Source organism: Lactuca virosa, chromosome 1 (genome assembly GCF_052849685.1).
Source record: "Lactuca virosa cultivar CGN04683 chromosome 1, Lactuca_virosa_CGN04683_v6, whole genome shotgun sequence".
NCBI lineage: Eukaryota > Viridiplantae > Streptophyta > Magnoliopsida > Asterales > Asteraceae > Lactuca > Lactuca virosa.
In genome coordinates this window covers 107,153,331-107,175,392 of record NC_136426.1, presented here as the reverse complement: position 1 = coordinate 107,175,392, position 22,062 = coordinate 107,153,331, and the positions used below count along the sequence as shown (strand labels likewise).

At 36.5% G+C, this 22,062-nt stretch overlaps 1 protein-coding gene across 1 annotated transcript; it reads right to left on the bottom strand.

Moving 5' to 3' along the window:
* Positions 1–18,750: 18,750 nt before the first annotated feature.
* On the bottom strand, positions 18,751–21,613 carry LOC145118834 (uncharacterized). Its single transcript, XM_079054499.1, has 5 exons — positions 20,149–21,613; positions 20,006–20,030; positions 19,678–19,751; positions 18,874–19,497; positions 18,751–18,761 (listed from the first exon to the last, which is right to left on the bottom strand). Exons 1-5 carry the CDS (start codon positions 21,611–21,613, stop codon positions 18,751–18,753), a joined length of 2,199 nt encoding a protein of 732 aa, XP_078910625.1.
* Positions 21,614–22,062: the final 449 nt, after the last annotated feature.

Below are 22,062 nucleotides of genomic sequence, written 5' to 3'. Positions count from 1 at the left end.
ATAGGCTGAGATTTCAGGGTTCACGTCGTGAGTTTTAAGGGCTCACGTCGTGGGGCTTGATCGTCACTGCATGCGTCATCACAAGTGGGGTCTGACAGAGTCCAGGTGACGTTTTTCTGAGTTCACGTCGTGAACACAGTGTTCACGTCGTGAGTTCTGACACAGGATCGGATTTCGAGCCCCGAACGTCAGAAATTCATATCTTTCGCATACGAGCTCCGTTTTCGACGTTCTTTATATGCACGCGTAGATGAGATTATTCTCTACAACTCTCGTTTAGACTCCGTCGGCTAATTTTGAGTTTATTTTTTATTATATTTTTATTATATTATTTTTAGTAGGCCGGGACAGGAAAACTCCGTTAGAAATTCATAACTTCTTCATCCGACGTCCGTTTTCGTCTGTCTTTTTACCGATGGACTACTATCGACGAGATCTTCGATTCTCGTTTAGATTGTTTCGACTATATACCGCTCGATCTCAAATTGAGTATTCAGGCTGCATACCGCTAAGTCGAAACTTTGAAAAATCATAACTTCCTCATACGAAGTCAGATTTGGGCGTTATTTTTATGCACGCTCTCGGTTTAACGAACTCTACAACTTCCGTTTAGATCACTAAGGCTAGATATCGCTCTATCTTAAATTCATATTTTACGTCATTCAGCGTCGTGCCGGTTCTGTCGCGAAACTTCGACAGGTCATAACTTCTTCGTTATAACTCGGATTTCGGCGTTCTTTATATCTCCGAAATCCTTGTTTCAACCACTACAACTTTATGTAAAGATATCGGGTTTATCTCACACTTTAATTTTGACGCTTATTTTATTCTTAATTCAATTAAGCCACACAACTAAGCATAAAACACATAATACTCAAATATTTCATCATTAATACTTCAAAAGAGTTACAAAGGTTAACCTAGACTATTACATCAACAATAATGCCTAGCCTGGAAACGCGGGCGTTACAATTCTCCCCCCCCCCCCTTAGGATGATTCCGTCCCCGGAATCACACATCAACAAACAAATGCGGATAGCGACTCAACATGTCACTCTCCGTTTCCCAGGTGAGATTTGGCCCATTCGTTTGTTTCCAACAGACAAGCACTAATTCGACCATCTTGCGTCGCAATTTCTTAGTCTTTCGGTCAGCGATTGCCTCAGGTTCTTCAATTAACCTTTTGTTTTCATCAATTCTCAATTCATAAATTGGAATTATATCGGGAACTTCTCCCGTGAACTTCCTCAAATAACACACATGAAAAGTGTTATGAATACCATCCAGTTCTTCTGGTAGTTCTAGCTTGTAAGCTTGGTTCCCAATCCTCTAAAGAACTTTAAACGGTCCAATAAACCTTGGACTCAACTTTCCCCTTCCACGGCGAGACTTTAAGCAAAACCGAATCTCCAATTTCAAAAGTCATCGGTCTTCGCTTTTTGTCAGCATAGCTCTTTTGACGATCTTGAGCTGCTAACATTCTTTCCCTGATCACTTTCAACTTCTCAGCAGTCTGATGGACCATCTCGGGTCCCATAAACTGCTTTTCTCCAGCCTCTAGCCAACAAGACGGCGTACGACACTTCTGTCCGTACAAAGCTTGATAAGGTGCCATCTTTATGCTCGAGTGGAAACTATTATTGTAGGAAAATTCTACCAAAGGTAAATGTTCATCCCAGTTACCTAGGAATTCCACGGTACATGCTCTCAGCATATCTTCAAGTGTTTGTATCGTTCTTTCACTCTGACCATCAGTTTGTGGATGGTAAGCTGTACTTAAACACAACTTGGTACCCATTTCCTCTTGTAGACTTTTCCAAAACCTTGAGGTGAAACGGCTGTCATGATCCGATACAATCGTTAACGGAACACCGTGAAGCCTCACAATTTCCTTTACGTAAGAATTCGCAAGCTTTTCCATAGACCATTTCTCATTGGCTGCTATGAAATGCGCACTCTTAGTGAATCGATCAACGACCTCCCAAATCATGTCTTGACCGTTCTTTGTTCTAGGCAGTTTAGTGACAAAATCCATGGCAATGTCTTCCCATTTACCCATGGGTACAGGCAAAGGTTCTAAACTCCCATATGGTTTCTGATGTTGTGCCTTAACCCTCGCACAAGTCACACACTCGGCCACATACTTTGCTATATCAAGCTTCATCGTCGGCCACCAGTAGTAGGGTTTCAGGTCCCTATACATTTTAGTGCTGCCAGGATGAATCGAGTACATGGTTTTGTGAGCTTCTTCCATCAGAAGATCTCTAATTCCTCCGGACTTAGGTACCCAAATCCGATCTTGGAACACCTTCAGTCCGTGACTGTTTATACCGAACACTAACGTTTTACCCAAACGTTCCTCCTTTCGGTCATTCTTCTCTAAAGCTTCTTCTTGAGCTTTCTTTATACTCTCCACAATCGTCGAGACAACTTCTATTCTTAACGCTCTTGGCCTCTTTCTTTCAACATTGACTTTCCGACTGAGAGCATCAGCAACAACATTAGCTTTACCGGGGTGGTAAAGTATCTCACAGTCGTAGTCCTTGAGTAATTCTAGCCAGCGTCGTTGCCTCATATTCAATTCTTTCTTATTAAAGAGATATTGGAGACTCTTATGATCAGTGAAAAGCTTGCACTTCGTGCCATAGAGGTAATGCCTCCATATTTTTAGTGCAAATACTACCGCAGCCAGCTCCAAATCATGAGTGGGGTAGTTCTTTTCGTGCACTTTCAACTGTCGAGACGCATATGCTATCACCTTTTCTCTTTGGGTCAAAACACAACCCAACCCAACACCTGACGCATCGCTATATACAACGAAGTCTTCGACTCCGTCGGGTAGAGAAAGAATCGGTGCTTCACATAGCTTCTTCTTTAGCAACTCGAATACTTCCTTATGCTTATCACTCCAAGCATAAGTAGCTCCTTTGTGGGTCAAAGTTGTTAATGGACTAGAGATCGAAGAAAAGCCTTGGATAAACCTTCGGTAATATCCGACTAATCCTAAAAAGCTTCGGATCTCCGTGGGAATTTTTGGTTGTTCCCACTTCATTACAGCCTCAATCTTTGTTGGATCAATCATTATCCCTTCTTGGTTGACCACGTGACCCAAGAATTGGACTTCTCGAATCCAAAAATCACATTTGGAGAACTTAGCATACAACTTCTCCTTCTTCAAGACTTCTAACACTTCTCGCAAGTGTCTGCCATGCTCCTCTTGGCTTTTCGAGTAAATCAGAATGTCATCTATGAACACTATCACAGATTTATCAAGGAATGGATTACAGACCCTGTTCATTAAATCCATGAACGCTGCTGGTGCATTGGTTAGTCCAAACGACATAACCAAGAACTCGTAGTGTCCATATCTCGTTCTGAAAGCAGTCTTCTCTATATCCTGCTCTCTTACTTTCAGCTGATAATATCCTGACCTTAGGTCGATCTTTGAAAAATAACTTGAACCTTGTAGTTGATCGAACATGTCATCAATCCTCGGCAACGGATATATATTCTTTATTGTTGCCTTGTTCAGCTCTCTGTAATCGATGCACATTCTCATACTTCCATCTTTCTTCTTCACGAATAACACCGGAGCTCCCCAGGGTGATGAACTAGGTCTAATGAAACCTTTGTCCAATAACTCCTGAAGTTGCATCATTAGCTCCTTCATCTCCGTCGGTGCTAGTCGGTACGGTGCTTTTGCTATTGGCGTGGTTCCTGGTAACAAGTCTATTCTAAACTCCACTTGTCTATCAGGTGGTAATCCAGGAAGATCTTCGGGAAATACTTTCGGATAATCACATACCACTGGAATACTCTGCACCTCCTTCTTTTCCTTCTTAGCATCAATCACGAATGCTAGATACGATGTACATCCCTTGGCCAAACACTTTCTGGCTTTCATTAGCGAAATGATTCCAGAATGTACTCTGCGTTTGTCCCCATACAGCATAAATGACTCTTTCCCTGGTGGGTTTACTTTTACTATCGTCTTCTTGCATAAAATCTCGGCATCGTTGGCGCTAAGCCAATCCATCTCCAACACGATGTCGAAACCGTTAAGTTCGATAGGTAATAATTCCTCATGAAACTTATTTCCGTTTAGGTCGATTAAGATGTTTTTCATACGATGGCTAACAGGTACAAACTTGCCACTAGCAACTTCGACTAATAATGCATTATCTAGTCTATCGACAGGCAAAGCTAGTTTTCTACCAAATTCATGCGAAATAAAGGAGTAGTTGGCTCCAGAATCAAACAAAATTTGAGCAGGTAATTCGTTTACGAGAAAGGTACCTAAAGCGACATCAGCTTCATCCTTCGCAGCTTCCAGTGTCATCTGAAAGGCTCTCGCCTTCGGCTTTGGTGGAATGTTGGGCCTAGCTGCCTCCTTCTTCTTTCAAAATGTGCCCCTCTTCATTACAACCAAAACACATCCTTTTGTTGGACGGACACTCATTGGCAAAATGCCCAGTTTTTCCACACTTGTAGCAAGTTACATCCTCACTACATTTCCCAAAGTGCTTTTTCTTACACTTATCACCCCATTTCTCTTCGCCTCCTTTTCCTCCAAACTTCTTCGAAGTAGACTTCGAAAATTTGCTTTTCTTATTGGAACCTGAAGTTCCTTCAAACTTTCTCTTCTCGCCAACTTCAACCTTGCTGGCGGTTCTTCCCTTGATCATATCCTCAACAGACTTGGCAGCCCAAATAGCTGCCTCTAGAGTAGGTGCCTGACGAACTGGCACTGCGTACTCCCATGGGAGTCCCTTTGCGTACCAGTCAACTTTAGTCAGCACGTCTGGGACGATGCGCAAAGCAAACTCCATCTTGTCTGTGAAGTTATTAGTGTATTCATCAACTGACATGCTGCCTTTCGTCAATGTCAGAAACTTGTTTTCCAACTCCAACAGATTTTGAGCCGAGCAGAACTTGCGCTTGAACTGCACCAAAAATTCTGCCCAAGTCAATTGCAGTGGCTCGTTAGGGCTTAGGGTTTTCCCCAGAGTGTTCCACCAACGAACAGCTCCACCTCTGAACTGACGTACAACGAACGTAGTCTGCAACTTGCCTTTGCAACCACATGTCATGAAGGCTAGCTCCATTTCTGATATCCAATCCATGAATCCGATCGGATCCTCCTTTCCAGTGAAGGTCGATGGTTTGCAAGTCAGAAAATCCTTATACTTGCATCCCATTCCATCATTCCTTCCATCTTGGTTGTTCTGCCTAACTATCGGTGGGTTGGCTTGACCAACAGATCCACTGAAGTTTCCTCCTTCCGAGTGCCCTTCATTTAATTCGGGCTCTTCCACTTGAATTGACAGTTCTTCACGATTCTGTTGAAGCAACCGCCTAGTCTCCTCCATCTGACGATCCAACATTGTTTGAATCATCATTTGTACACCAGCCATCGTTATTGGCTCAGGTGCAGCAGCTACAACAGGTATTTGTTCAATCACTGGTGGTTGATTCCTGTTTTGATTTGCGTTTCCAACTCCGCTTCTAGTCCTTTCCATTCTTGATCTATACACCGAACAAGGTGAAATTTAGATCTTCATTCACGATAGATATTACAATCCTCCATATCACTCCGAAACATTTACATGCTAGTTCTAAATTCGTAGACGTACGCTTAGAATCCTACACACATAAGGTTTCCAGATCCGGTCGGCAACAGACCATAGATCCGAACAAATAATATCATATATGGCAAACATATAACATTTAGCACATAAAAGCATTTTAGGCAATTTTCCTAAAATAAACTAGTGCTCGTGTCTAAAATATAACAGACACACATCTCACAATCTTCACTTAACATTCTAAGTTTAAGTCAAGAAATCCTACAAATTCCTAGTTCGCTTAAACTAATGCTCTGATACCAACTGTGACATCCCCAAAATCACGGCCAGAAAAGACCGGTTTAATTTATGCTTTTAAAATAATTTCAGAGTAATCCTTTGATTAAAAGAGTTGCGGAATTTGTTCCCAAAAGGAAATATGATAAAAATAAGATTTACCAAAGCATTTCTTAAGGAAATGTATTTTTCATTATATTACAAGACTCGGGATGTCATGTTCCGATAAACAGACCAAAAGCATTAACATTACAATACAGACCTTACAACAGTTATATATAACAGCAGGTCTATAATCCAAAAATAACTTGACAAGTCATCCAACTTATGCTCTGGCGCCACTACCTATAATACAAAGAAAACTGAGTGGGTCAGGCTTGGGAGCCTGGTGAGCATATAGGGTTTTCAACCCACAATAAATAATTATATTTAATTCCACCAACCAACAATAACCCAATTAACCATTCCCGTTATTCTCACTTTACGTCCCTAAGACAACTAACATAAGGGACCTAGTCTAAGAATATTTCATCGGGGCGACAACACATGCATTCGGGGGTTTCCCAGCAATATATGTCAAATAAGGCAACCATGAGGGGAATGGAGTACAGCGAATGAACACCCAAGTTCATTAACACCTACATGTGGCGAGCCTGCTAGCGTTCCACAAGACTGTCTAGAAAAGTCTGTGGTCGTCATCTAAACTCCGCTAGATGATTAAATCAAAAACATCGAGGCCTCTCATCTTTTTATCACAAGACAACTATCTACCCATGTTCTACCCAACATTTTAGTAGATAAAATATACATTTTTATACCTAATTTAAAACCTGCATAGTATGTTCATTCAAAACACATTCCAGATAAAAGATGAGACACATAAACATAACACGTATTTCATAGAGAATAAATCATATCTATGAGATTAGAAGATAACATCGATACACTCATATAACACATATACTTAGTACGTTAAATTGATACTTGTATAAAATCGTGCATTTGAAAGAGATTATGTACCCCCTTCAAATCAACACCAATATATATACACATAACACGTATTTCATAGTAAATACTTCGTATTTATGTATTAGAAGAAAGTGACTACACACTCACTTGATCAGAAGATGATCGGACAACACTACGGCTTGTAGAAGTAGTATTCTTCGGTGAAACCTGGATCACTTCACACACCGGGCTTCTCGCAGGCAGAGCTTCGGCTCGGAAACTCTTTTCTTCTTGGGATCTTCGGGCTTCGGGACTTGCTTCGGGTCTCGGGATGAACACCGGGGCTTCGGGGAGGGGGGGGGGTTTAAAATAGGGCTTAGAGAGAGTATCGGGAGTGGGAGAGAAGAGATGGAGCAACCATAATCAGCTGACCCTTGATTTCTATTTATAGGCTGAGATTTCAGGGTTCACGTCGTGAGTTTTAAGGGCTCACGTCGTGGGGCTTGATCGTCACTGCATGCATCATCACAAGTGGGGTCTGACAGAGTCTAGGTGACGTTTTTCTGAGTTCACGTCGTGAACACAGTGTTCACGTCGTGAGTTCTGACACAGGATCAGATTTCGTGCCCCGAACTTCAGAAATTCATATCTTTCGCATACGAGCTCCGTTTTCGACGTTCTTTATATGCACGCGTAGGTGAAATTATTCTCTACAACTCTTGTTTAGACTCCGTCGGCTAATTTTGAGTTTATTTTTTATTATTTTTTTATTATATTATTTTTAGTAGGCCGGGACAGGAAAACTCCGTTAGAAATTCATAACTTCTTCATCTCCGTTTTCGTCTGTCTTTTTACCGATGGACTACTATCGAAGAGATCTTCGATTCTCGTTTAGATTGTTTTGGCTATATACCGCTCGATCTCAAATCGAGTATTCGGGCTGCATACCGCTAAGTCGAAACTTCGGAAAATCATAACTTCTCATACGAAGTCAGATTTGGGCGTTATTTTTATGCACGCTCTCGGTTTAACGAACTCTACAACTTCTGTTTAGATCACTAAGGCTAGATATCGCTCTATCTTAAATTCATATTTTACGTCATTCAGCGTCGTGGCAGTTCTGTCGCGAAACTTCGACAGGTCATAACTTCTTCGTTATAACTCGGATTTCGGCGTTCTTTATATCTCCGGAATCCTTGTTTCAACCACTACAACTTTATGTAAAGATATCGGGTTTTATCTCACACTTTAATTTTGACGCTTATTTTATTCTTAATTCAATTAAGCCACACAACTAAGCATAAAACACATAATACTCAAATATTTCATCATTAATACTTCAAAAGAGTTACAAAGGTTAACCTAGACTATTACATCAACAATAATGCCTAGCTTGGAAATGCGGGCGTTACAACGTCAGGCACCTACTTTGGAGGCAGCTATCTGGGCTTCCAAGTCTGTTGAGGAGATGATCAAGGGAAGAGCCGCCAACAAGATTGAGGTTGGCGAAAAGAGGAAATTCGAAGGATCGACAAGGCCCGATGAGAAGAAAAAGTCCAATACAAGGAAGTTTAGAGGATGAGGAAGTGAAGAAAGATGGTGCGAGAAGTGCAAAAAGAAACACTCTGGAAAATGCGGTGAGGAGGTGACTTGTTTCAAGTGTGGGACGCATGGGCATTATGCTAATGAGTGTACATTTAACAAAGGGTGTGTTACGGATGTAACGAGGAAGGGAACTTCAAACAAGACTGCCCAAAGAGAGAAGGGGCTACAAAGCCAAATCTTCCGCCAAAGCCAAAGGCGAGAGCATTTCAAATGATCCTTGACGAAGCAGATGACAATGCAAGGATTCAGGAGTGAAGGCTTGATATCCAAAGATCGAGTTATGAAGTAGCCAAGAGGATAGTATCGTATGACGTAGCCTATTAGAGATATAGTGTAGGGTGAACCTGAACACCTATGTAATCATTTCAAGGAATAATATAAAACCTTCATTTTGCTATCTGATGTATTAAGTTGTTGTGTGATTTTATTTTATGGTGATTTGGAAAACTGCGAGACAATACTTGGGACGAGTATGAGTAGGTGTGAATGGTAGTAGAGGCCTATACTACCGGAAGCACAGGACTCGCACTTGGATCATGGAAAGTCAGAAGGTTACCAAGAAGCTAGTAATTGATACCGTTTTATTCAAGTATGTCGTTACCATTGTTTCGGTAATGACTAAGAAGATGATTGTTATTCTGACCCTAGTGGTCATATCAAATTGAGTCCGACTACAATGAGTATGTTACGTGGTTCAGAGAACCAAGTTCGATGTAGCATCTGACTTAAGCCGGAAGATTGAAATAAAATATAATCAAAGTGATCAGTAGAGGTATCGTGATAGTTGCTTGTAGCTAGAAATTTTACGTGTTAAAATGTGATTATATCACGTTAGAACATGAAGGAAAGTATATTCCATTCCGGAATTTGACTCTAACAGACCTGAGTCTAAGCGTTGCGACACATGATGAGAGGTCATTGGAACATGATCCATCGGTCTATTGTGGAAATCAAACAACTTATCTTAAGCTTGTTAAGAAGAAGAAGAAGTATCCAGTAAGGATTGAGATTGTGACTTGAAGGTCATAATTTGGAGTCTAACGTGAGATAGGGAGCAGGTGCAAGATCGAGCACCGCCTACAGTCAAGGAGTCCAAGAGTTAGATACTCGTTCGAAGCCACATAGAAGTTATGGTTATTACCTAGGACGAAGAGATAACGTAAGGAGTCATCATACAACTCTGTTTCGTTGATGATTCTGGGACGTAATCATCCTAAGGGGGAGATAATTGTAACGCCCGTAGATCTGGGCTAGTCAATTTAGAGACAATGAGCATCAAAAATGAGTTTTTGATGGAAGATTATTTAGAAGAAATAATCTTAACCAAGTGGTAGTATATGTTACAAGGGTTCCGTACATATAAAGAACGCCGAAATCCGAGTTATAACGAAGAAGTTATGACCCGTCGAAGTTTTACGGCAAAACCGGCACAACACCGGGAGACGTAAATAGTGAAATTACGATAGAGGACTTTTTAGCCTTAGTGATCTAAACAAAAGTTGTAGTATACGTTAAACCGAGAACATAAAAAAAAAGAACGCCCAAATCTGACTTCGTATGAGGAAGTTATGAATTTTCTAAGATTTGGCATAACAGTGCACGACCCGAAATTCAAATTTTAGATCGATCGATTATTGGCCAACGCAACCTAAATGAGAATTGAAGATCTCATTAATAGTAGTGCAACGGTAAAAAGACAGACGAAAACGGACGTCAGATGAAGAAGTTATGAATTTTTAACGGACTTTTTCTGTCCTGGCCTGTTAAAAATATAACTTTAAAACTAAAGTCAAAATTAGCCGACAGAGTCTAAATGAAAGTTGTAGAGTATGTCTCCACCTACGCGTGGATATTAAGATCGTCAAAAATGGAGTTCGTATGAACAAGTTACAAATTATAATAGCATATTTACGTATTAAAATAAAGTATAAATCATATATACGTACACATATATATACATATGTATATATCATTAGAAAGGTATCGACGATGCGGTCATTATAAGACTAGTGTTGAGTACTTTCGACATTAGTTTAGTACAAATATCATTAAATCTATTTAAAATAGTATTATGAAGGGGTGTTTAGCCGTTTATATAACTATAAGGTCATTAAGTAATTATGGAGGGTTGTTTTTGTAAATTCAATTACTATAAATAAGAGCCTTGGGCTCTCATATTTCTTGCACCATTCTCTTGATTCAAGAGTCTTTCTCTTCTTATCCCCCGAGCATTTCCGTCCCTCGTGATTCGACTTCTCTTTTTGTAGTTTTAGTATAGTAAGGTGAGGGCTGAAGCGTTGCACGAATCTTTCCTAGACAGATTCAACGACGAAGTTCTGCCCCTGCAGAGTCCGACTCCTAGCTAAAACCCCCTTGCAAGTAAGTTATGCTTACCCTATTTTAATATAACTTATATTTAAAATTAGTATTGTTATTATGAACTTATAATAATATTTGGGCTATTATTATGACTTATATAAGTGTCGTTATAATATCTTTTTAACTACTCGCGGTACGGGGAATTTGGTTAAAGGGCCGCATAGAGTTGTTGGATTTCAGAAGTGCTATACGCCAAAATGGTCCTGCCCTCCGGTGTTTTATGTCTGGCCCCTGTCTGTACATAGTGGTTGGAAAATATTGTTTAAACGCTTATATAATAATAATAATAATAATAATAATAATAATAATAATAATAATAATAATTAGTCACGGTAAATATTAGACTAAAATCTAGTGGTAATAATATTAGGTTTCGTCGAAGGAAATTATTTTAAAGTAAACGAAGCGCTGTTCGAGTACCGAGTCACCACCTTATCAAGTGAGTGCATAGTTACTTTCATCTTACACATAGATATGAAATATTTTATATAAATTACGTGCTATGTGTGCATATTATCTGTATACTTGTTATCTATGCTGGATGACGATTTTATATATGTTTTAAATGATTTAAACTGTATATGTATTTTATATCTACAAAATATGTTGGGTAAAACATGGGTAGATGAATGATGAGGGATGAAAGTTGATATAGAGGAACATTGGCAGTATGGACATAGTGCCCTATAGGTGAACATTGGCAGCAATAGACCTAGTACCCTATAGATGAGCACTGGCAGCTGCGCCACAACCTGTAGATGTTGTTGATCTACGGTAAACGTCCTAGCAGCTGCGCTCTAAGGATAGTATCGGCAACTGCGCCTAATAGAGAACATTATAACCATGACAGTAGCGTTTAAAGGACAATACCGGCAGAAGCGCCTCATAGAGTATGTCACAATTCTGGCAGCTGCGCCTAAGTGATAATATTAGCAGTTGTGCTTGACAACTGTGTCATTGGCAACGATGGATTTCGTGCCGTTTCCTTAGGATGATCCTTAGGAATGAATGAACGAGGAGTAGCTGATTCTTAGGGTAAATCCTTAAGAAGATAATGGGGATGGGTAATTGGGTTGATTGTTTGATGTTTAAACATAATAATTATATTATTGTGGGTTGAAAACCCTATGTACTCACCAGGTTTCCCAACCTGACCCACTCAGTTTATTTATATCACATGTGTTGATATGAAGTAACATTACACTGAGAGGTTAAGGAGATATAAATCACTAGTGATAGTGAATGTAAGTTCTGTTTATGCTTATGTTTCTGTATTGACGATGACATCCCAAATGTTTTAAAATGAATAAAAATATTTCTTTTCGGAAATGCTTTGATAACGTATTTATCATGTTTTACTGGGAACAAATTCCGCAACATTTTTATTAAAAGAAGTACTCTGATTTTTATAAAGTATAAACAAAACCGGTCTTTTCTGGCCGTGAAAATGGGGATGTCACAGCCAAACACGCCAGTCTTAGAGTCGTTCATAAATTATAATTCGATTGGATAAGTTGTTATTATTTGATTTTCTAGAATTAAAACACTTCAAAAAAAAATCAATGATATTCAAAAATTGACCATTAAAATTATGGGATTCTTTTGAAATGACCAACTTTTTTTTTCTCAAATTGCAAGAAGATCATCAAATCTAAAATGTATCATTTCAAACGAATCAATTATGTGTCAAATAGTAAAAAATCGTTTACACGAGATATATAATGATCTAAGATATGACATCTCGAACTAAAGGTACATTTTAGACTAACATATTGTATATTTCGTACAGACCTTCATTCTAGATTCATATGTCGAACATGAATTCAAGTGTTTTTTTTTCTTTTCAATATGAGTTTATGGTTTTACTATCAATTTGTATTTCAATACATTGTTTAGTTTTTCAATTGAGTTAATAAAATTAGTTTTCCATAGTCCATGTTTTTAATGGACCGAAGATTGTAGATTGTAGAGGGAACGAATCAACAATGTTTATGCAATATATGGTGCCAAATTACACATATTAGCACGTGGATTTAACATATAATAACAACTATCCTGTGTTGTGTTGGTTAACTTGGTGCCTTCCAAGTCAAGATTACAGATTAAGCAGATTCGTTTGTCTTTCCAATGTTCTAGATCGCATGTTGTTATGCAAATAAATGATGACGGTGATGTCCAACATTTTGTTAGTGCTATTACTAGTATGCCTTTGAATACAATGTGGTTGTTTCTTATAAATCATGTTTATCGAGTGTTAATCAACTATTTACATATCAATCAACTACTCCCACTCCGACAAAAAATTGTTGTTCGACGGAATAAGTAACCAAGTTTGTAACTTCTTACATATTATAGTTGGTCCTTTATAGATGGTGCGAAATATAGTGTTGATGACTGATGCATAAATAACTTACAGATCAAGAACAGTAGCAAAAAACAATATTCATTAAAATTTTATCCCAACTAAGCCATGGATCCAATTAGAGTAGCTTAGATCAATAATTAAAACAATAAGAATTTTAAAAGTATACATCAATAAATATACTTGATTATGAAGGGTAAATAAATAGTGTGGTTGATCTATACATAACAGAAACAACACTTGCTAGACCGCAGTGGCGGAAGGCTTAAGGGGCCTAGAGGGGCCATGACCCCCTCGTTTTTTCAGCCTAATAATACTATAATTTTTATAAATTATCTTATTAGTTGAGGATAAATACTAATAAGATCCGATGATATACATAAAAGATAACAAAAGTTTAACCGGAAGAATGTAATCTTTGATTTGGAGAAAATTAAAATAATGAATCAAATAGATCTCAGTCGACATTGTTAAAGGATTTTAGCACACCAATACACCACATTTCCTCCATTGTTAAAGTTCGTCTCCCAAGACTCTAGCCATCTCTGGTTTGCTTGTGTTATACTGTTGTCTTTATGAGTTATGAAGAATATGAGGTAATGCTTTTTGAATTTTAAGTGAAGTACATCTCGATGGTTAATTGTTTTTGTTGGGTTCTCCTTTTATTAGTTTTTAATTGATTACTTTTGGTTTTTATTTGTTTTTTAATTTATATTTGAAGGTTGATTGTACGAATATGATGCCATATCCTCCTGAAAGATTGATGTTTTAATTGTCTTTTGATTATCACTATTATCATTTTTTTTTCTTCTAAAGTATAAGTGTTGTGAATTGTTTGTTGATTGCTGTATTTTGTGTTTCATTTAATTAGTTCTCAATAAAAGCTTAATGTAAAGGTCTGTGTATATTTGATTAGACTACTTGTTATAAATGTGTTGATTTAGATTAGGATTTAAAATTATATAAACAAGATATACATATAAATTTGTAACTAAAATATCAATCTATATAAAAAGTTTATTATTTTGAAAAAAGTTATTTATAATGTTTGTCTGTGTTTTGGCCCCTACTTTTATTATTTGTGTTCCGCCATGGCTAGACCACCAACTCATCAACACCACACATCGTATCTTTGGATTGCCTTGAGTTCGACGAACAAGAAGAATGTATTGAGGTTGGTGGCTCTTGTTGCTAGGGCTTAGGAGCTTATAGGGCTGCGTAGTATTTTTCTTATTCTTCTACAAATAATCCCTAAAACCCTCTTTTCTTTATGACAACTCGACATTTTCTTAAAGAACCTTCATTATCAACAAATAAAATTCCAAATGCAAAACGTTATTATTGCATAATTAATAAAGCATTTAATCAATAATATGTCTTCGGTTAATTAATAAATAAATTATTTATTTGTTTATGCCGTGTTTGATAAATAAATAGCAAATAATGTTTATTTTATTTATTTATTTAAGTTGGTAAATAATAAAACTTATACATTATAAATATGTATTATTTATTTGTTTTTATGCTCTTAAGTGTGTGACCCCATAGATTCATGAAAAACAGTAGAATTATTTATTTTTTCTTTGCACATTAGTTCCAACAATAAGTTGCATACAATGGACCTGTATAAATGATGCTTATGGGCAAGTTGCTTAAGAAGAGCATAAATATGATGTTAATGAATTAGCAAACGATTATGAAAAAATGTTGATGTTGATTGACGATAGAAACCTACGTCCATCCATATTCTGTTGCGTAGCTCCATCTCACTTTATCCAAGTACTAAACAACCCTATTTATTAGCTTAGAACATCCACAATAGAATTCTTTTTTTCTCTAAGCTTAAGGGTGTTAAAAACCCGTGTGGGACCACTACTAGAAAAAACACTTTTAATGGCAGACGAATTACGACGTACAACCGTGTTATGACAGACAAAAACACGTCTGTCATAAAAGTATGTTATAGTTTATAAAATATTAACAATTTATCATTGAAAAAAATGTATGTCGTATATTTATATTTGTTTTTTGTGAAAATTCGGGTATAAAAATACAATTCTTATTTAACATTAAGTATTTAATTAAGTTAATTAATTTAGTTTTAAAGTAAATTACAAGAATAGTCCTTAAAGTTTGAGGTAGTTTACATGTTTCATCTTTAATCATATTATTTTCGTTGGAGGTTTCTTTTGTTTTGTTTATCTCTATTATCGTTTATAACATTTAGCCATTAGTAAAAATCTGAAACAATGGTTATTTGAGTTAAGAATTTAAATTGAACTCAAAATTACTATTTTGCGCATATATATCATTCTCTTTTTAATTTTTTTATCAAATGTATTTTATTATATATTTATTTAAAAGAAAAAGTTGTCTATCCATCTTTCTTCTGACCCCTAAATCACCATGGCCACCGAAAACCTCCGGCAACCAACGACCGACCCTGAAAGTCCAACTGCAGCCGCCACCGTCACGTTACTCCGCCTCTCTCTCTCTCTCTCTCTCTATCTCTCTCTCTCTCTATCTCTCTCTCTCCACCGTCACTCGTTTAGTCATTGTCCACCATGATTTTCCAACCACCACCGTCATCGCTTCAGTCATCGTCCACCCTCACTAGATCGTGAAGCACATCATCTCTATTTCCGTCATTTTTCACCAATCGCTGACACGCCACTGGTCACGCCATCGCCTTCGTTGCTTTTACATCGATTCGTGACCTCGGTGCCCTATATTCACTTCTTTTACTTCCTTTCCTCTACTATCACTAGCTGGATCGTATCACTCTGTTCTTAATCCACGTTTCTTGAAGCTCGGACAGAGCCTCATCAAACATGGCACAAGGTATTCTCTTTCTCTCTCTCTCTCTCTCTCTCAAGTTCATTTGTTCGCATTTCACTCAGGTGCAATTTGAGTACTTGTATTCAATTGATGAATTTGCAAATCACGACAAGTTTTCATTCCCACACTTTGTAAATTTCACAAGTTAACTTGAGATTTAAATTCTATGTATGTTTGAGTTGTTACTAAATGTTTTACTAAGTGGTGTTGGGAAGATTTTTAAATGTTGATCGAGTGAATCCAGTAGTATCTCGGACTGTGATGAAGCAATGGATAATTTTTCATCTCTGATTACTCAGAAAACTCATGTTGATATGAGCAATAACAGAGCTACATTGGAGATACTCCTAAATTTCATTAATGTGGATATTAGTTACTACCAACACATACTTCGTTTTGGAATATGCAATTAGTGTTTTTACTTATTAGCTTTCTTGATTTACGGCAACCTGACATTTGACATTTCTTACAGATTATGGATTTGGAGTAGTCGATTCAAAGGTGAAGATAATCCATGTAGATATTAGTTACTACTAACAATAAAACTTGAGATCCATTCTTCCATTGCTACAGATGAATCAATCTCAGTTATCTTTCAAGAATTACAGGTAGTTTTATAATATATTTTAAAAAAGATTGGATTGAATATATTATTTGATAAAAACACAATAAACAGATCTATTCACAACATCAACATATCTTTTATTAACAAAAACAAGATCCAGTTGGTTTTCAAGAACTTACAACTTAAAACTCACTACATAACACTCACACTCAAACAGAATAACACAAGAACAATTACAGAGTTTTGTTGAACAAAAACTAACTAGAACAAAGAACTCTAGACTCGATCAAAACCCTAATCTGAAGAAGACGAAGACAAAAGATCAGAGAGACTATAGTGAGTGTGTGTAAGCTGAACATTGATCTGAACACTCTAACACAGCTGCGATGCATTTATACTTCCGGTTCAACCCATAAACCAAACCCGAGATATAACCGACCCAAACCCAGTATCAAGGATCCGCGTGCTTTCCTACTTTTAGATAAACGAGCCCCAGTACCTGCACTTATTAAAACAATACACAATACACCTAATACTAAAATCTCCTAAACTCTCTTTATTACCTTTCTTCATATTTACAATTTCAACCCAATACAGAAACTCTTCTTCAATGTTAATCTTGCTCATAAATACATACTTTTAACACCCCCTCTCAAGATAAACATTGAGAAAGAATCTAATCAATATTGAACGGATCATACAAACCCAATTCAGAGCACAAAAAAACATGTTGCTTTGAAGACAAAGCTTTAGTAAAAATATCAGCCCTTTGAAGTTCTGAACTTATTTTAACAATTTTTAAAATTCCTTTTGAAACCCTATCTCTAACAAAATGAACATCAACTTCAAAGTGTTTATTTTTTTCATGAAAAACAGGATTAAGAGCTAATTTAATAGCAGATTCATTATCACAGAAAACATTTATTGGAAACAAATCTTTAACTCCCAAATCATAATAAAGTTTTAGAATCCACATAATCTCACAAGTAACTAAAGCCAAAGCCCTGTATTCAGACTCAGTAGAGGATCTAGAAACCGTATCTTGTTTCTTACTTTTCCAAGAAATTAATGAGTCTCCAAAATACACACAATAGCCAGTAACTGACCTTCTAGAAGAGATACACTTAGCCCAATCAGCATCCACATATGCACACAAAGAAGATCTTTGATTTTTTAAAAAACTAATACCTCTACCAGGACTTTGTTTTAGATACCTTAACACACGCATAGCAACATCCAAATGAGATTTTCTTGGAGAATGCATAAATTGACTGAGAGTTTGAACAGTAAAAGATATATCAGGTCTAGTTATAGTTAAATAGATTAGTTTCCCTATAAGTTTTTGATACTCTGTTATATTACTCAGTAAAACATCCTTCTCATCTATCCCTTTTCCAGAAATATTAAGATTTAAATCTAAAGGAGTTTTAACCGGTTTACAAGCTAATTTTCCAAACTCATGAATTAATTCCAAACAATATTTACGTTGGGTTAAACAAATTCCATCAATCTTATCAAAAACCTCAATACCCAAAAAAAACTTTAGCTTCCCTAAATCTTTAATCAAGTATTTAGATTTTAAAAAATCTTTTACTTTAGTAATTTCAACCTCACAATTTCCTGTTATAACAATATCATCAACATATACAAGCAGAATAACAATAGTACTGTCTTTATTTTTAACAAATAATGAATAATCATTTATGCTTTGAACAAAACCAAACTCAAATAAAGAAGAAAAAAGTTTTTCATTCCACTTCCTAGGAGCCTGCTTCAAGCCATATAATGATTTTAACAATTTACAAACACGAGTATCACCAGGAGTATGATACCCTTGAGGAAGAGTCATATAGACATCCTCATCAAGATTTCCATAAAGAAAGGCATTATTAACATCAAGTTGAAACAATTTCCAAGAAAAATTAACAGCTAAAGAAACAACAACCCTAACAGTAACCATCTTTGCCACAGGAGAGAAAGTCTCCTCATAGTCTATACCTTCCTTTTGACTATATCCTTTAGCTACAAGTCTAGCTTTATACCTTTGTACCTCACCATTAGCCTTGTATTTAATTTTATACACCCACTTACACCCAATGGGTTTACGATCAGAGGGTAAATCAGTAATTTCCCAAGTTTTATTTCGATATAAAGCTTCCATTTCCTCATTCATTGCAGTTATCCAATTTGAATCAGTGGAAGCCTAAAAAAATTCCTAGGCTCAACAGTTTTATTTAAATTTGAAACAAAACAAAAATTTTCAGGACTTAACTTTGCATAGTTTATAGTTTTCTCAATACCATATTTATATTTACCTTCAACAATATAGTCACTAAATCTAAGAGGCATTCTAGACTCTCTATCGGACCTTCTAACAGAACTACTACCAGATGGTTCAAGTCTTTCCAAACTATTTCCCTCAGAAAAATCAGAAACACCTGGATCAGCCTCTTGAGACTGAGATGCTTGTGCCAAGCCATCCTGGCTACTATCAATAGCAACATCAGAAGAAATAGCTGCACCAGTGTCATCAGTCTGGTGGCTAATCTCAGGAGTTTCAAACTCAGGAACTTCATCCATATAGGATGATTGAAGAATTTCATCATAGGGACTGGATGGTACAGGGTCATTAACAACAGAGTCATTAAAAAATGAAAACAAATTTTCATTAATCAAATCCTTCTTCATTTTAAATGGAAACACATCCTCATAAAACACTACATCCCTGGAAAAGAAAACAGAAGAACTATCAAGACTATACAACTTATAACCTTTCTTTTCATTAGAATAACCAACAAAAACACATTTTTCAGATCTTTCAACAAACTTATCTGATACATTCTGTTTAACAGAGAAACATAAACAACCAAACACTCTCAAATTCTCAAATTTAGGTAAACACTTGTAAATCATTTCAAAAGGAGACTTCCCTTTTAAGACTGAAGTAGGAAGTCTATTTATCAAAAACACAGCAGTTAAAATTGATTCACCCCAAAATTTAAGAGGCAAACCAGATTGAAACAAAAGAGATCTGGCAACATTTAAGAGATTTCGATGCTTTCTTTCCACAACACCATTTTGTTATGGAGTATAAGTACAAGTGGTTTGATGTGAAATACCATTTTTATCAAAAAAATCTTTAAACTGAGAGTTAACAAACTCAGTACCATTATCGGATCTAACAACTTTAAGACTAGAATTAAAGTGATTTTTCAAAAAATTATAAAACATAGAAAACCAATAAAAAACTTCAGTTTTGGACCTTAGCAAATATACCCAAACACCTCTGGTGAAATCATCCACAATAGTTAGAAAGTATTTAAAACCATCTGTGGTAGCAACCCTATAGGGACCCCAAACATCTATATGCACTAAATCACCTAAAGAAGTACTCTTATGTTCACTCAATTGAAAAGAATTTCTAGATTGCTTAGCCTTGTGACAAACATCACAAGGAGGAAGAGAGTCAGTCCTAAAAGACAAAACATGTTTAAGAGAATTTAAAGATTGGATAGCAGGATGACCCAACCTATTATGCCAAGTTACTTTAGAAACATAACAATCAATCCTACTTAAAGAAGCCATATTACCTGAAGAGTAAGAATCCTCAAGATAATACAACCCTCCTGATTCATTACTAGTCCCCACAGTCACCTTGGACTGTGAATCCTGAACAGCACATTTAAATTCATCAAAAACAAGCTGACACTTATTATCCTTACAAAGTTGATGAACAAAAAGTAAGTTCACATTAAATTCAGGAATAACAAAAGCATCAGACAAAACAACTGAATTAGACAGTCTCATATTTCCAATTTTATTAATCCTAGCAGAAGATCCCTTAGGATGATCCACTCTAAGATCAAGTTTTGAAACATCAACAATGTTATTTAGCTTAAAATCGGTTTTGGTCATATGATGGTTTGCACCAGAATCAACAATCCACTTATTATTAGTAGACACAAAAGAGTTACAACAAATACCTGCCATATTCGCAGACACTTCACCTGTTGAAGGTTTCTCATTAATGAGACTGAGAAACTTGTTATATTGCTCACTTGTGAGAAAAAACTTTTCAGACGAATTGTTAGATTTAACATCCAAATCAAAAGAGCCATTAACATCAGAAGAAAATGAATTATTAGAAGAGATTGTTTTATTAGAATTATGAGATTCATTTTTAAATTTAAAATCTTTAGGAAAACCAATGAGCTTATAACACCTTTCAATAGTATGTCCCTTAAGACCACAATTTTTACATTGAAGATTAGAGTTTCCACGTGACTTATTCCGTTTTTGATCATTAAATTTACCAACAAAAGCAGTAGCTTGAGACTTAGTGGAAGTTTGAGAAACAGAACCTCCCTTTTGATGTGATTCTTCACGAGAATTAATAGAAAAAACAGTTTTCACATTAGGAAGAGGTTCCATTAACAAAATATGGCTTTTAACTTGATTGAATGTATCATCTAAACCAGACAAGAACTGCATAAGCTTCATTAATTTTGAATGATTAACAAAATCAGTTGAAGCCTTACAAGTACATTCAGACAGGTTAACTAACCCATCAAATTCTTTCCACAAAGCATCAAGCTTACTGTAATACTCAGAGACAAACAAACCACTCTGAGTAAGAGAATTTATCTTTTGATGAACATTAAAAACAACAGAACCATCAGCCTTAGAGTAAGTTTCACTCAACTCAGACCAAATATCAAATGCATTATCACTACAGGCATGATTAGCATATAAAGACTCAGAAATAGAACCAAGAATCCAAGAACTCACAACAGCATTAACACGTTCCCACTTATGAATTTTAGTTTCATCCTCACTAGGTTTAGGAAAAGTTTTATCAACAAATCCTAACTTATTTCTACCTTTCAAAGCCCTAGTCATTGAAATTTTCCATATTCTAAAATTCTCAGTACGAGTCAATTTGAAACTAATAACAGAGACAACACCATTATCAGATGGATGTAAAAATAATGGATCATCAAAATCATAATGTTCTGGACTTTTAGAACCAGAAGCAGAAGGAGCTTCCCCAACCATGACTGATATAGTTTACACAATATCAAACCCGTGTTCTCTTAAAAAGTAATTATACTAAACCAGATTCTGACCTCCTTTCAAGAAGCAGACAAGCTAGTATAACCACAAGACCCCAATCTCGATATCAATAAACTGTAAGAGTCACAACACAACAAGAGAACAATACAATAACACAGAAGCACCCAAGAAAACAACCTGAACAAACAACAGAAGGCAAGCGTGCGAAAACTTACAGAAATCCTCAAAAAACGCTCTGCAAGCCGCAATGTAGTTTACCGTTAGATCTATACAAAATAGAGTCTAACACTGATGCAGACAGGCATTCAAATGCCAGAAACCACCAAACACCTCAGATTGCACCGTTTGCAATCTTAATGTTGAACGTCGCTTGACGTTGGCCGTTAGACAACGAGGAGTTAAATCTAAACGTTTACAGTCAAGCGATCGTT